This window comes from Wickerhamiella sorbophila (genome assembly GCF_002251995.1).
Source record: "Wickerhamiella sorbophila strain DS02 chromosome Unknown contig1, whole genome shotgun sequence".
NCBI classification, from domain to species: domain Eukaryota; kingdom Fungi; phylum Ascomycota; class Dipodascomycetes; order Dipodascales; family Trichomonascaceae; genus Wickerhamiella; species Wickerhamiella sorbophila.
In genome coordinates, this window is record NW_020193984.1 from 2191850 (window position 1) to 2207567 (window position 15718).

At 48.5% G+C, this 15718-nt stretch overlaps 10 protein-coding genes across 10 annotated transcripts; 6 read left to right on the forward strand and 4 right to left on the reverse strand.

The window, feature by feature from the left end:
• Positions 1–104: 104 nt before the first annotated feature.
• On the forward strand, positions 105–2759 carry B9G98_01354 (hypothetical protein; the record flags this gene model as incomplete). Its single annotated transcript, XM_024807912.1, has 1 exon — positions 105–2759. The coding sequence occupies one exon, from the start codon at positions 105–107 to the stop codon at positions 2757–2759; it is 2655 nt and encodes an 884-aa protein (XP_024663680.1).
• Positions 2760–3854: 1095 nt separating this feature from the next.
• B9G98_01355 (hypothetical protein) lies at positions 3855–5642 on the forward strand (the record flags this gene model as incomplete). The annotated part of the gene is made up of 1 exon (XM_024807913.1): positions 3855–5642. The coding sequence occupies one exon, from the start codon at positions 3855–3857 to the stop codon at positions 5640–5642; it is 1788 nt and encodes a 595-aa protein (XP_024663681.1).
• Positions 5643–5673: 31 nt separating this feature from the next.
• Positions 5674–7440, reverse strand: B9G98_01356 (Bifunctional purine biosynthesis protein ADE17; the record flags this gene model as incomplete). Its single annotated transcript, XM_024807914.1, has 1 exon — positions 5674–7440. One exon carries the CDS (start codon positions 7438–7440, stop codon positions 5674–5676), a length of 1767 nt encoding a protein of 588 aa, XP_024663682.1.
• Positions 7441–7764: 324 nt separating this feature from the next.
• B9G98_01357 (T-complex protein 1 subunit theta) lies at positions 7765–9417 on the forward strand (the record flags this gene model as incomplete). The annotated part of the gene is made up of 1 exon (XM_024807915.1): positions 7765–9417. One exon carries the CDS (start codon positions 7765–7767, stop codon positions 9415–9417), a length of 1653 nt encoding a protein of 550 aa, XP_024663683.1.
• Positions 9418–9929: 512 nt separating this feature from the next.
• On the forward strand, positions 9930–11402 carry B9G98_01358 (Lipase A; the record flags this gene model as incomplete). The annotated part of the gene is made up of 1 exon (XM_024807916.1): positions 9930–11402. One exon carries the CDS (start codon positions 9930–9932, stop codon positions 11400–11402), a length of 1473 nt encoding a protein of 490 aa, XP_024663684.1.
• A 58-nt stretch (positions 11403–11460) lies between these two features.
• Positions 11461–12330, reverse strand: B9G98_01359 (hypothetical protein; the record flags this gene model as incomplete). The annotated part of the gene is made up of 1 exon (XM_024807917.1): positions 11461–12330. One exon carries the CDS (start codon positions 12328–12330, stop codon positions 11461–11463), a length of 870 nt encoding a protein of 289 aa, XP_024663685.1.
• A 181-nt stretch (positions 12331–12511) lies between these two features.
• Positions 12512–13056, reverse strand: B9G98_01360 (hypothetical protein; the record flags this gene model as incomplete). Its single annotated transcript, XM_024807918.1, has 2 exons — positions 12512–12627; positions 12672–13056. 2 exons carry the CDS (start codon positions 13054–13056, stop codon positions 12512–12514), a joined length of 501 nt encoding a protein of 166 aa, XP_024663686.1.
• A 413-nt stretch (positions 13057–13469) lies between these two features.
• Positions 13470–14993, forward strand: B9G98_01361 (hypothetical protein; the record flags this gene model as incomplete). Its single annotated transcript, XM_024807919.1, has 1 exon — positions 13470–14993. The coding sequence occupies one exon, from the start codon at positions 13470–13472 to the stop codon at positions 14991–14993; it is 1524 nt and encodes a 507-aa protein (XP_024663687.1).
• A 51-nt stretch (positions 14994–15044) lies between these two features.
• Positions 15045–15377, forward strand: B9G98_01362 (hypothetical protein; the record flags this gene model as incomplete). The annotated part of the gene is made up of 1 exon (XM_024807920.1): positions 15045–15377. One exon carries the CDS (start codon positions 15045–15047, stop codon positions 15375–15377), a length of 333 nt encoding a protein of 110 aa, XP_024663688.1.
• Positions 15378–15400: 23 nt separating this feature from the next.
• Positions 15401–15712, reverse strand: B9G98_01363 (hypothetical protein; the record flags this gene model as incomplete). The annotated part of the gene is made up of 1 exon (XM_024807921.1): positions 15401–15712. One exon carries the CDS (start codon positions 15710–15712, stop codon positions 15401–15403), a length of 312 nt encoding a protein of 103 aa, XP_024663689.1.
• Between the last annotated feature and the right edge of the window lie 6 nt (positions 15713–15718).

A 15718-nucleotide genomic window follows, 5' to 3' on the forward strand; every position in this document is an offset into this window, starting at 1 on the left:
TGCGTTAAAAGGTTCTTTTCTCCTGTTATGGCGTAAATACATGTTCCGTTTTTAGACTAATTTAACCCGTCTTTCTCAAAGCTTATCTTATTACATCAACGACCATGATCTTCACTGGGCAACATAGACGAAGCCGGCAGATCAATTTAGGCAATAGACAGCAATTAAATCGTGAGGATGCACTCAGGAAGGCCGAGACTGAGCGGCAACAGCGCTTGGAGACTCGTCGGAAAACAGAGGCGGCTCGCCGGCTAGTGGCGGCCTGGCGAGCGAAAAAGGCTCGTGTCGAGCACCAGCGGCGCTTGCGAACTGCGTATTTGACAAGTGGGGTTAGTGCCATTTCCCTGGCAGGAATTGAGCTCGATTTTGCCTTTTTGATCCCAAGTTTGTTTGAGCTGCCTCGTGATCAAGCAGCGGCATGCCTCAAAGTTCTTGTGGACAACCAAACGCGATTCTCAGATACCCTGCTCGTATCGTTTTGCTCGATTTGGAAATATAGGCCTCTCCAGCACGACCTTGTTGCGTTGACTGCGCAAAGCATCGTAAGCTTCCCCCCAAATCACACGCTTCCCTTCTCTCTGTTTCCCGCCCTCGCAGGGATGCTAGTCCAAGAAAATACTCTACCAGTGCCACTTTTGAAAACGCTAGAGCTTGTAATTTTAGCACATCCTCTACAAGTGGTGAAGGAGCTCTTGAAAAATCCATTGCTCGTTGAAGCATTCACTGACGAGATGCTGGCTCCGCTGATCAAACTAGAGCGACTACCAGATCTTGAATCTCCTATTAACGCATTGCCATTGACGTTAAGGCTACTCAAAAACCCTCAAGAGTCTTTTCCTCTTGTTGCTCTTGTGATTGATCTTGTTCCGTCGGGGGAGCTGGATTGTGAACATCAATTCAAGCTGGCTCAGTTTTGCTCACACGAACTTGTCGAAACTTTGGTTCGCATTTTGCCCCCTATGCCACTAGCAAAGTTGTTTTTGAAGCTTTTCGAGCTTGTTCCAGACTCCAAAAGCAACCTTTTATTGCATCTCACACTTGCCGCAACCCCCTCTCCTGTGCATTCATTATGGGAAGCCTTTCAACAAACAAAAGTCTACGCGAATCTTGTTTCGGACCCTAAAAAGGTATATGAGGATGAGGATGCTTGGAAACTGCTCCAGCTGGCGATGGAACTATACTCGTATTGGTCAATCATCGCCATGGACGTTGATATGTTCAATTCGGCCCGGGGCTTCACAAAAGAACAAATCGGTGATGTGGCAACCGTCTTGAGAAATGCCGCGTTTTCAACACTTTGGAACGAATCTCATATTCCTGCCAAGCCGATTCTTTTCACAACTCTCCGTCAATTGTACACGAAGGATACTCGACGACGTTTCATGCCTGAAAACTTCTGGTTAATGGAGAAATATATTGACGCAAACTTCAGTGCTAGTGCTAGGCACTTGGACAGTATTTATTTTGACACAAACTTTGGTCTTTCCAACGCTCTCGAGCGCATTCTACAGCAGGCACCGTTCTTTATTCGCTTTCGTACGCGCGCAGAGCTCTTTGTTCAGTTCACTGAACGAGATAAAGCCACAAATACACCATTGGGAGGCGATCTATACAATCGTGAAGTGTCCGAGATTCGTCGTGAAGCTTTGACTGAAGATGCCGAAAGAGTGTTTGCGGCGCTCGGACCCAATTTGCGAAACCTTAGAGTTCAGCTTGTTTCAAATGGCGAACCGGAAGCTGGAATAGATGGAGGAGGGCTCACAAAAGAGGTTCTCATGTCAATTACTGACGAGATGTTCAAGAATCCAACATCGGCTCGACCGTTGTTTGTGACGAACGAAAGCCATCTCTTGTTTCCAAACCCGATAAACAGCACGCCAGGAAGAGAATCTGCAGAAGCTCTCAAGCGCTACAGGTTTTTGGGCCAGGTGATTGCCAAGTGTTTGTATGAGGGGGTGTTACTGGATGTCGAGTTTTCCCGCTTTTTCTTACAAAAATGGGCCGGAGACACGGCCGTCAAGAACTCATTCGACGACCTCTACTACCTTGATCCTGAGCTCTATTCTTCGCTGGTTGCACTCTATAACTATGAGGGTGATGTCGAAGAGTTGAGTCTCGATTTTACAACTGCAAACTCTGGAGGTAGCTCAATCAACCTCAGACCTAACGGTGCATCAATCGCTGTTACAAATGCAAATCGTCTGGAATACATACATGCGATTGCAAATTACCGCCTTAATACATCTATTGCATCACAAACAAGAGCTTTTTTGAATGGTATGGTTGATCTCATTCCACTTCACTGGTTACGGATGTTCAATCCGCATGAAATCCAGACTTTGATCTCAGGCGGAACCACTTCCGTTGACATTGATGATTTGGAACGCAACACTATAGTCAACGGTTTTCCTGCCAATTCCCAAACTATCAAGAACTTTTGGAAAGTCGTGCGTGAAATGACACCTGAGCAACAGCACAAGTTGCTACAGTTTGTTACATCTGTTCCAAAGGGCCCACTGCTTGGATTCAGTAACTTGAGCCCTAAGTTCGGAATTAGATGCGCGACAACGGGGCCTAGTCCAGTTTTTGATTTTTATGGAAATAACCAGGACAACGGGGTAGTTCGGGACGATGGCCGCTTACCCACTGCATCGACTTGTGTGAATCTTCTAAAACTTCCAGACTATTCCTCTATTGATATACTCCGGGAAAAACTTCTCTTTGTTATTGAATCCAACGCGGGCTTTGATCTTTCGTAAACCAAGTTTTTGCATACACCACGCTGCAACATGCAGGGCCGCTGCGCGACTAAAGACCTTTGACGACTAGAAACAAGTTTCTATCCACGATGCACGTGGGGATCGTCAGTTCCTGCAGATGTCAGCTGGGATAAACAATACCTCGAGTTCCCAAGCGAACTCGACATTACCACGCTTCTCATTCCGATTTTTGTAGCTTGGACCTCAATACCCGGAAACTATGCCGGGATAGCTGACACTCTGTCTACTAAAAACGTGCAGCGGGATCTGAACGAAATTCAGATACATATAGACGTCGGTCTACACAATATTCCCGTCGCTCAAACGCACTACCGTCAAATGCGCTCGCCAGGCTCGTCAAACGCAGCAACTGGGTTGGGCTATTTTAAAAACTATTTAACTCATCTCACCAAAGGACCGCCAAAGCCAATCGACAACGATTGCTGATGGTATTGGTTACATCACATACAGTATTATAGTTAACAGCTCTCTCAGTAGCTCTTGAAAGTAGTTCACGAGATGGCATTTGAACAGCAGCAAAGCCTACTGCATGATATTCTGCACCAAAAGCACACCTATTGGAACCAGGTTTGAAATCACATGTGACAACAAGGCATATTTGATTTTCACGCATACAGAAGACAACAAACACGGAATAATTGACGCCGTCTTCTGCGTCAAACCGTGCGCGTTTCCTGAAAAAAGGGCAGATCTTTTATACTTTAATACTTGTTAGTATGAGCTCTACAACTCGGTGTGGGCTTGGAAGCTTTGTGAATATACTAATTGTTCTTGCATTAAATACCACCGTGCCGCATGCGGCAGCTTCCTAATGCTGCCAATGCTATACTAAAGTCAACGGCCGTCCAAAGATATTTCAAACATCGAAATCTCAAACACTAAACAAGAAATTTCGGCTATACTTAATAGGCTACTGTTTCGTATAATTATCAAGTTTGTTGTCAACCTGAAACAGTCTCTTAAGCTCTTCCGAAGCACGTGGGTATGGCCAGCCAATGCACGTGCCTGCGCGTGTTAGTCAATTTTAGTACCAGTACTTAAAGCCTGTCAATATACTAGAAAGCCGAACCGAGGATGTTCTTGAAACGATGGATTTTGGCATTGACAACTGTTCAAGCATGCTGGGACGATGCAGACGGACGTTTTGACAAGCGCATGGCAGATTATTATCACCGCCAACGTCTACACGAGCGAGCATTCCCTGGGTCGCAGGTGCCCGACGGCTCGGAAGTTTTGAGGCCACTTGTTTGGGGTGACTTGAATTTTATACATGTCACCGATACGCATGGATGGCTAACCGGGCACCCGACTGAAGAATACTCTTCAGGTGACTGGGGCGACTTGGTGTCGTTTAGCGAGCATATGCAAGCTGAAGCGGACGCCAAGGGCGTTGATTTGGTGGTCATTGAAACCGGTGATCGCCATGAGGGTGATGGTCTCGCAAGCGCTACAAAGGTAGATGGCTCTTTATCTCAATTTGTTTTCGCCCAAGCCAAGTTCGACGTACTTTCTGTCGGCAACCACGAGCTCTACAAGAACGAGTACGCTCTTCAGGAATACAATACTCTTCGACCATTTTACGGCCAAGCTTATCTTTCTTCAAATGTCGAGTACTATATCAACGATACGTGGGTTCCGGCTGGCAACTATTATCGTGTATTTACAACCAAGAATCTTGGAAAACGAATCCTTGCGTTTGGCTTTATTTTCAACTTTGACAAGTACGACAATGGCACTCGTGTTGTGAAGGTTGAAGATGCTGTTCAAAGGCAATGGTTTAAGGATGCTCTCACCAAGGAAGACTACGATGTTGTTTTGGTTACTGGCCACAATCCAGTTCGGGGCTACGCCGAGTTTGATGCTATCGTTGATGCAGTTCGTGAAATCAACAGCACTGTTCCAATTCAAGGTTTTGGAGGACACACACATGTCAGAGACTATCGGGTATTTGACTCTCGGGCCGTTGCATTGGAATCTGGCAAGTACTTGGACACCATTGGCTGGGCAAGTGTCAAGTTTGATAGCGAAGGACTTAACGGAACAGATATCTCTTTTACCAGACGATACATTGACTTTAATCCCCAAAATCTTGCTAGGCATCTCAATCGGTCAATTACTACCTTTACAACTGACAGAGGTGCTGCAGTGTCTCAACAGATTCGAGAGTACCGTAAAGATCTTAAGCTTGATAAGGTTCTCGCCCAGGTTCCTCAAGACTACTTTCTTGATTATGCTCCGTATCCTGGTCCTAATTCGCTTGTATCTCTGACCGAGGAACAAATCTTGCCTCTTCTCAAAGGTAAGCATCACCACCGACCTCACCTCACGATCTTCGGAACCAATTTGCTTCGCTATGATTTGCGTAAAGGTAATTTTATCGAGGATTCAAAATATATGGTGGATCCATACCGTACCAATTGGGTTTATGTCAAGGATGTTCCTGTACGCATAGCCAGTTCACTTTCGGACAGCTTGAACAAGAAGAAGGTAGCAAAACGACATGTCGAAACCTCAACAATCCCTACTCTTGGAACTGCGCAATCAACATATCTCCCTACTGTGGCTACAGCTGCCCCTAATATTTCTGCAAACTATGGGTATGCTACTATTGATGATTTTGGTTCTGATGGAGATGACACTCGCCATCAAGCGCTTCCAGTGTACGATTTCCCACCGTACATTACACATGCCGCCAACATTGATAGCTCTACGACTAGTGTGGATGTGGTATTTCTGGAAAAGAATCAGAAGGATATTTTGAAAAAGCTACGGAAAGCCGGTGTGAACGCCGAGCCTGAACCGTACGGAGGCCAGTCAATACAGGACCTCTTTGAAAAGTACTTTGTGGATCGTCACAGTTAGGAGATTAAACTTAAACAACTACTTAAGTAATTTAATGGTGGAAAAGACGGATGGGGTTCTCGACATATACCAAGTTGTGGGCATTAGCAGCATCCAAAACAACCTTGTCCTGAACAGAGCCAGTAGGGGCGCAAATGAAGCTGACACCGGAGCGGACGGCACGATAAACGTTGTCAGAGAAGGGGAAGAAAGCATCGGAAGACAAAGCGACGCCAGAAAGCTTCCCAAGCCACTCTTTGCGCTCCTCAGCGGTCAGAGGTTCAGGCTGAACCTCAAATTTGGCCTCAAAGTCAGACTTCTCAGGTTCCTGGGTAGGGATCTGGTTGGACACAAAGAGGTCAATGGCGTTGGACTTGTCGGGGCGCTTAGTACCCTTGGCCCACTTGAATCCGAGAACCTTGGGGTGGAAACGCAACCACCAGTTGTCGGCCTTATCACCAGCAAGACGAGTGCAGTGGATACGGGACTGCTGTCCTGCGCCGAGACCAACAACCATACCGTTCTTAGCGTAGCAGACAGAGTTAGACTGAGTGTACTTGAGCGCAATAGTAGCGACAGTAAGGTCAATGAGAGCCTGCTCAGTGAGGTCTTTGTTCTCAGAAATAATCTCTCTGAAAGAGGAGGCGTTGAAAACGGCATCGTTACGCTTCTGTTGCAGCTCAATACCAAAGACAGTGCGAGTCTCGATGGAGCCAGGAACGTAGTAAGGGTCGATCTGCAGAACGCAGTACTTGCCACCCTTCTTCTTCTTAAGGATCTCCAAAGCCTCAGCCTCGTAGCCAGGAGCAATGACACCATCACTCACCTCTTTGGAGATGATCTGAGCGGTAGGAACGTCAACCACGTTGGAAAGTGCGATCCAGTCACCGAAAGAAGACATGCGATCAGCACCACGGGCACGAGCATAAGCGTTAGCCAAAGGAGACAAATTCTCAATGTCATTGACAAAGTAAACCTTCTTTTCTTCATCGCTAAGGGGCAAGCCGACGGCAGCACCGGCAGGGGAAACGTGCTTGAAAGAGGCAGCAGCGGGCAGGTCAAGAGCAGCGCTGAGCTCCTTAACGAGCTGCCAGCTGTTCAAAGCATCAAGCAAGTTAATATAACCAGGAGATCCAGAAAGGATCTCAAAAGGAAGGCGGCCGTTGGTGACATAGGCCTGGGCGGGGCGCTGGTGAGGATTAGCGCCGTAACGGAGAGGCAGCTGGGCAACATCCTCAGAGTACTTCTTGCGGAAGAAATCCGAGATCATGGAGTCATACTCAGCGGTCTGGGAGAACGCCTTGAGGGCAAACCGGTTGCGAGTTTCCTGGCTAATCCCGCCCTTGTCCAGCTCAGCAAGGAAGAGGTGGTAGTCGGCAGGGTCAGAGAGAATAGTGACACGGGCATGGTTCTTAGCGGCAGCACGCAAAAGGGTCACACCACCAATGTCAATTTCCTCAACAGCCTCCTCAATAGTGACGTTCACCTTAGCAACGGTCTCTTTGAATGGATAGAGATTGCAAACAACAAAGTCGACCTTCTCGATACCCTGGGCTTCGAGATCAGCCTCATCGCTTTCGATGTTACGGGCAAGAATACCACCATGAACAGCAGGGTGCAGAGTCTTGACACGGCCGCCCAACATTTCAGGAGCGTGTGTGATTGCGGAGACGTCCTCCACAGGGAAGCCGGCCTCGCGGATCATTTTTGCGGTACCACCAGAAGCCAAGATGCGCACGTCATTGCGAGCAAGGCCCTTTGCAAGGTCAAGGAGACCGGTCTTGTCGTAAACGCTGATGATAGCCGTTTTACCGGTCATTTTTCAGTAGGTGTTAAGAGGTGGGGCGAAGGGTTTTTTTCTAAGCTTTTTGACTCAGGGAAATGGCAGCTGTAGAGCCTTTTTGGGCGCGCGCTAGCAGTACCGCAGCGGTATAATTAGCCAGTGCGACTCAAAAGTAAGATTGAGACCAATTGGGCAATGATCTGCCCTCGGACACGCTTAATTTCGGGCGAATTCGCATCCTGTTCCCCCCATGGTTTTCGGGGTTAGGGTCAGTTTCACGAGAAGCAGCGTCAGTGGAACTCTCAGTTTGTGCTGGCTTAAAAAAAAGGTTGCCCCAAATTTGTCATCTGTTCATCTTTGATGAGTTCTCTAAAGTTGCCCAGCGCCCCCAACGCGGGTTTGTTCAAGCAGGGCTACACGTCGCACCAGAGCGAGGATGGTATTGTGCACCGGAATATCCAGGCGGTTCGCGAGATCGCCAGCATGGTGCGCACCTCGGTAGGTCCGTCGGGTCGCAACAAGATCGTAGTCAACCATCTCCAGAAAATCTTCCTTACGTCGGACGCAGGCACCATTTTGCGCGAGCTCGACATCGTGCACCCCGTCGTCAAGGTCATTGTCATGGCCAGCCAGCAGCAGGAAGCTGAGATGGGTGATGCCTCTAACCTGGTTGTAGTGCTCGCCGGCGAGCTCCTGAACCAGGCAGAGGAGCTGGTGCGTATTGGCATGTCCACTGCTGAAATTGTTCAGGGATACGAGCTTGCGCTCAAGTATGCGCTGGAGGCTCTTGACAAGCAGCAGTTGACCGAGATCGATGATATCGCTGACAGGAAGCAGCTGGCCCGTATTTTGCAGCCCGTCATCGCTGCCAAACAGCACGGAATCGAAGATCTGCTTGCCGAGCATGTCGCTGACGCCGTCTCCTATGTCCTTCCCAAGGACCCCAAGAAATTCAATGTTGATAACGTCCGCGTGGTCAAGATCATGGGTTCCAGTATCGAATCTTCTATGGTCATCAAGGGTATGGTGTTCAACTCTGAACCGGAGGGCAGCGTTAAGCGTGCGACAAATGCAAAGGTTGCCGTTTTCACTTGCCCCGTGGACATTTCCCAAACAGAAACCAAGGGAACAGTGTTGCTGCACAACGCCAAAGAAATGCTCGACTTCTCCAAGGGTGAAGAAACCCAGGTCGAAGATATGGTCAAAGAGCTTGTCGAAAACTCTGGTGTCAAGGTCATTATTGCCGGTGGTGGCATTGGTGCTCTGGCTTTGCACTACCTTAACCGTTACGGCGTCTTGGTGTTCAAGGTCGGCTCCAAGTTCGACCTCCAACGTCTGTGCAGAGTTACAGGTGCTGCACCCATTCCCCGCCTTGGTGCACCAACAGCTGATGAGCTTGGATTGATCGACTTGATTGAAACTGAGGAGATCGGCGGTGACCGTGTTACCGTTTTCAAACAAGAGGATACCACCACCCGCACTGCGACTATTGTATTGCGTGGTGCAACCCAGAACATGCTCGATGATGTTGAGCGTGCAGTTGATGATGGTGTCAATGCTGTCAAAGCTCTCACCAAGAACAGCAGTGTTGTTCCGGGCGCAGGCGCGTCGGAAATCGATATTGCTGAGGCAGTTGTTGCCCAGGGTGAACGTACCTCCGGTACCCTTCAGTATGCCATCAAAAAGTTTGGTTTGGCCTTTGAAGTCATCCCTCGCACCTTGGCTGAAAATGCCGGTCTAGATACCGTTGAAGTCATCTCCAAGCTTTACGCTCTGCATTCTCGTGGCGTCCCTGCTGGCGTTGATATCAATTTCGAGGATACAGCCGCCAAGACTGGTACTCTCAACACTAAAGAAAATGGAATCTTTGACATTTACTTGGCCAAGAGATCAGCAATTGAGCTTGCAACCACTGCTGCGTGCACCGTCCTAAATGTTGATCAGATCATCATGGCCAAGAGAGCGGGTGGGCCTCAAATTCCCCAACAGCGCGCTGATTGGGATCAGGACTAATTTTATAGATACTAGTCAAAATATACTGGTAAACGTTTGATTTTGCTGATCGCATTGACGCACGCCTAGACGATGCTACCACAATTTGCTAGCAGCTTAGCACTTGGCTGAAATCATATAGCCGAAAGATACTTAACAGTAGCTAACTTGTAGACATCGAAGTCTGTTGTTGAAATAGTCATATGATATATTTGGTCTCGGTGAAAAAAAGACCCGAGACCGTGTGGCAACAGCGCCAGTTGCAGTACGCTCTTGCACCTGCCTCATTCGAACTATTGAAGAGCTATCCCAATTGGCAGCGGATTAGATCAAAGGATTCAACTGGATCTCAGTATTGGTGAAATGAAAACTGTCAATGTCAACAAATTTTTGTACTGTCGTTTTCTGGTCTTTGCAAAACGAACCGAGGCAAGCTGTTGCAGTGCAACCGAATATCGTCGTCAAAGCGAACATCAAGACTTCTGCTTTTCAATATATAAGACCACACAGTTCCAAGTCCAGATATTTCTCAGATGTGGGATCCATACAAACTCCTCGCTGCCTCGGTTTTCACCGACCCGTTGGCCAATGAAAATGTGAAAAACGGAACCTTGACCGAGCTGCCTTACATTCCGATTGATCGCTATGGTATAAACGGACAGCCTATGCTTCCTGCCCAGTTTGAGCTGGCTGGCTTTGACAAAAATGAGCCTGGAACCTGGCCCATGTTGCAGCCTTTTTACTTTCCGGCTTCCCCATTCACTTGGGTTGGCGACGATCACCACTACCCGCAACCACCCACTTCAGATCCTTTCTACTGGCCCAATATTTCTATCTATTGGGATATGGCCAACGGTGAGCTTATTGACTTTCGCCCGGTAGATGTCCGCGCTGTAATGCCCGAGGTCCGCCGAGCTTGGCAAATATCTTATCGTAGTGAATTCGCAGAAGGTGCGCCTACTGCTGATGTGGCAACAATCTTGATTCCCGAAAACTACAATGGCAGGCATCTTCTGTGTTACGCACCTTACCAAGATTCTGTAAACTTCGACTGTTCGCCTTCGTACGCATACTTGACTGGACTGCGTGATCCCTCTGTTGACGCACTACTGATACAAGGCTGGGCTGTAGTTATGCCTGATCACCAGGGGAAGCGTAACTCATTTGGATCTGGCTACCGATCTGGAAAATCGGTCCTGGACTCTATACGTGCTACCATAGAAGCTCAGGAATATCTACCTTTCAGTTTTGAAAAAATTGCAATGACAGGCTACTCGGGTGGCGCAATTGCTATTGGATATGCCTCGGAGTTGCAATCAGAGTACGCACCTGAACTAGATATATGTGGCTCTGCGTTTGGCGGTGTTATCGTTGATCTGAACGCTACACTTTCGGTGATCAACAAAGGTCTATTTAGTGCATATGCTCTAGGAGGGTTCTATGGGCTAGCTCAAGAGTGCCAGATTATGGACATTCTTGAAGCAAGCTTGAAGGATAATGCCAAGACCCGCGCCAACGAAATTCAGAACCACTGCCTTATATGGGACGTCCTTGACTACGTGGGCCAAGATATCTTTGCATATTTCAAGGATGGCCCAGCCGTGCTTAACCAGGATGACTTCCGTCGAGTTCTTGAGAGGGAGCGCATGGGTTTCAACACCCCAAGCATGCCCCTTTTCATTTACCAGGCCGACAGTGATGAGATCGCCCCCGCTGAAAAGGTTAACGGATTAGTTGATTTTTATTGCCAAAATGGTGCTCGAGTCGACTATCATATGGACTCGCAAATTGGGCATTTGTTGGAAGCTGTCGCAGCGACGCCTGCGTTGATCAAGTTCCTCCACAAATGTTTTGAGGAGAACTACGTCCCTGATCTTTATCCCGATCACATTGCTTCTATCCAAGCAAACGCAATGGATGTGCCCTTAATGGACGATATTGACGCAATTTCCCGAAAGGCCTACAATTTTTGGAAAGGCCTCGGGCTGCCATATATTCCTTTGTAATTGGCTTGGTGCTAATTTGATTTATAGATACGAAACTCATATTCAGCTGTTTGCTCTGTTACTCTCTTTTGGTGGGGTCCCATTCAGGAACAGTGACGTAGTACGAAGAAGGGTCACCCAAATTCTTGAGATCGTCTTTAGAAAGCTCAAAGTCAAAAATGTCGATGTTCTCCTTCATCCGCTGGGCACGAACAGTCTTAGGGAGAGGAATTGCACCTGTTTGCACGGACCAACGCAAAAGAATCTGAGCGGGAGACTTCTTGTACTTTTCAGCAAGCGACACAACGCTAGGATCAGCAAGACGCTGGCCAACCGTCAATGGAGAAAACGCTTCGATGATGATATTGTGCTTGTTGCAGAAACTGACAATATCACCGTGCTGGAGCCATGGGCTGTACTCAATTTGGTTGACTACAGGCATAACCTTGAGTTCAGGCCAGTCCAAGAGCTCCTGCAGGTGCTTGACGCCCCAGTTCGAAACGCCAATATTGCGAATTTTGCCGGCCTCAACAGCCTCCTGCAAGGCTTTGTAGGTATCAAGACGTGTCTTCTTGCCGCCAGCTGTGGAATGGATCAAATATAGATCAATGTACTCGAGATCTTTCACTTCAGCAAGTGAGACGTCGACTGCCTTCTTGGCGCCTTCGTAACCATAATCAGACTCCCAGACTTTAGAGGTGTAAAAAATGTCCGAGCGCTTGTATTCAGGGTTCTCAGCCAAGAATTTCATGATACCTTCACCGCACTGCTGTTCATTGGCATAACAAGATGCGCTGTCGATCAGACGATAACCGACCTCCAAAGCGCCTTTGACAGCCTGGACAGTCTCGGAAATAGGAATCAAGTAAACACCAAAACCAATTACGGGAATTTCACTTCCGCTCGGCAACTTGCGGGTCGGAGCTACAGTAACACGAGTGGACATCATAATGATAACTAGGATGACTGAGCGGATTGCGAGACATGCGCATTATGCAGCAAAAAAACTGGGGAAACTAGAGTTTTTTTTGGGGTGGTGCACCGCTCAAACAAACTAGCGTCTTTCAGAGCGTTTCAATTTAGATGTAAGTTTTTGAAGAATACTCGGCCTCTCGCGCAGTATAGGTCTACTAGGCTGCGAGTTCAACGTTGGACGAGTGGAAATTGTTACGGGGATATCCGTTGGCCACTTTTGCCCTCTGGTTGGCATTTGAGAGTTGGTAGTTGCCAAACTGAATCTCGATGGCTCTTTTACTAGAGGTGGTTGGGATCTTGTGGGGTTACGCTTACCGTTCCCAGGCTGGATCAACGGAAACGTTGCCTTGACGAAAACGTCGACCTCGTTCGCTGCCGACCCATTCAAGGCCAGAGTACTCGGTGGCCCTGTCAAATTATAAGCTGAGAGTAAATTCTCGTTTGAGAGCTCTTGACTCTGCTCTGATAAATCCGAGAAGAACGACAATCCCTCGTCGAACAGGAATTCCAAATTCTCAGAAACGGTTCCAGCAGTAGAACTATACTGGGCTCCGACTTCGTCTAGACTAGATTTCGATTCAGGCTCACAGTCCCACCAGGTGGGCTGTGAGGACGCTAAATCAGCGAACGCAGATCGTTCGGTTGGATTGTGGTTCAGGCCTCGCGGCACTTTCGCGAACAAAAGCAAAATCTCACTCATTGGCAGAGAAACTTTAGATACGGCGGTGTACAAGTTACTTATTATAAGGCAGTTTAAACTCAGCTCATGCTCTGGATTCTGACCTGTCATATTTAATCCATGCCTAGCGTCAATATGCACCGACGCGTAATCTGCACAGAGCACAATTTCACTGGTGGTGGTGTCCCAGACAACATTACTGATCGCTTCAAATGATAAACAGCACAAAACCGCGAATTGGGAAAATCCAGCGATTACATCAAAATTTCCATGCTTTTGTGAATACAAGTCTCAATTTAAATTTTCGTCTACTGCTCTGCACATATTTCGTCCTCAACGCACATGTTGCTGCAGCAGATTGTCCCACCTCTTAAATTACCAAACGCGTCGCACTTCATTCTTAGCCTCGATCATCCTCACTACCGCAAACTGATATGGAGGTGCCGGTGGGGTTTGAGGCCCGCCAACTTCCGGTGAAGATATTATACACTATTAGTCGGGAACGCAATCAAAAATTTGTCGTAAAGCCGCCGAATCTGCTGCCGGTGCACGCTGAAAACGCGACCTCAACCATTGGCTTGCTGAACGTATCAGAATGTTTGGAGCTGATTCTCAAAGTCTGTCCAGAACTATCAGAGTTTAGTGAGTATTCAGATTATTCTCTTTACTCCGTCGACTACTCGGAAACTGAGCTGCCTCTGCTGGCCCACGGGCTTTTATCCTCCCATATCGATCACAGCGTGGTTAGCTCTGGGCAGTATGCCGCAGGCAAAATTGGCCGGTCTGGGCTTTACTCACAAACGCTTGAAATCGAGCTATGTTTCATCCCATTGGTCAAGCGCAAGTTTGCCGTTCTTCAACACGGCTTTGAGTCGGGGCCTGCATTACCGTCTGACGAGTCGTTGCCTGCACAAGCCATGAAATCGATGCCTATTTCCTTTTCCCCTGATCAAAAATACGCGTCTCTACGTGAAACACATTCCGTTTTGTCTTCTCAAAGGTCTGCTTTGCCGTCCTCTGCGTCGTCACGCTCTCACTCCGATATGCCTAGTGTTCCTTCTAGTGATTTCACGCTTGGAGCCAAGCGAATTTCTCCCCGCAAACGGTTCTCGGCTTCTTTATTTATTCCCCCCTCATCGCCACCGCGGAGTACTTCCGCCCAATCTCGGCCAACCCCTGCGCAAGCCCCCGTAGCTAATCGGCGTACGCGAGGTAGCAGAATCGATGAGCAGCTCTCACATGCCATCGCACTGGGCGAGGCCCCCGAGTTTTGTCATAATTGCGGTGATATTCGGACTTCGACTTGGCGTAAAATTGTCATTCATGGTAAGGAACACAATCTGTGCAACGCGTGTGGTCTTTACTATAAAACAAAAAAGGTCATGCGGCCCAGCGAACTGTTCAATCGGAGAAGTCGCACAACTACCAAGTCACTGAACAGCCGGACATCCACACCCAACCCAATTGTACTGCCAGCGGCTGCACCGTCGTCAAGCGAAACAGTCAGTGAAGACCCCAAAGACGAAGCGACCCCCGCTGACGCCTCACCCGAGGCGAACGAATTGCCCGCGCAACCAAGCTCGCCAGGCAAAAACGAGTCGTCCAGTGAACCAGCAGCACCATCGACACCAGACACTGAGTCGAACAAGGAGAACATCCCGCCCGAAGCAAGGTTCATGCAATTGGCGACCCCTAACAAACGGCCCGATCAATTCGCAGGTGGCTCTGGATCTGCCAGGCGATGGCTTCGCACACACATTTTTTCCCGCTCCGAAGACGACGTTTTTGAAGCGTTCATGCAAAGCCCCTCCAAGAGGTACAGCAACCAGCAGGCCGCGGACTTTGACTTCCGGGTCCAAAAACTCTACATCACAAATGGACCATCCATCTCGTCCTCACCACCGCTTTACCATTTGGACGAAAACATAGAAGGATCTTGGTTTGAAGAAGCCCAATGATTCCCGGTACATATCTTAACCCACCCCTCTCGTTTGGCCTACCGCTTTGTCATGGAACACTTGCAATCAGTAGATGCCCAGGTGCAAATATCGACAGTTTCTGGAACGATTGTGACGAGCACAGCTAAGAAAAACGCGTATACTATTGAAAGCAGTGCCAGTGAGCTTGTAGCTCTGAATCAGTTGTCGGAAACGCTCAAGCTTGGCACAGTGCAGAGCATGATCGCCGAAAGCGCCGACGGGCAGGTAACCTGCGTTGCGCAAGCGCCCCGCCGCAATGGATCCCCGCTGCTGGCTACCTCCGTTTCAAGCAGCCTCGATAACGCGCTGCTGGCCAGCGAGATCGCCAAATCAGTGGTGGCACAACTGAGAACTGTCTCCTAAGACTCGGGCTTAATTTATATAACTTAATAGTAGGGCGACTGGCCGGCTTGGGCGTCAATAACACGACGAGCAATGTCTGCGTCGTAGTCGCCAACGTTGGTGATTTTATGTTGATCGTGAGCGCTCAGGGTGGTATCGTCGACCACTTTGCCCAGAAAGCGGTAGTAGCAGCCCGACTCGACGGGATCCATGGTGGCGTTGACCCGAACGTTGACCGTACCGCTTGAATCGACGGTTGCTATGTTTCCGTTGACTTCTGTGACTTTTCCAATCACAGTAACCTGGTCATTGATGTGTTGAGCGAACGACGACGCGTGGGCAAATGGGTACGACATGACAAA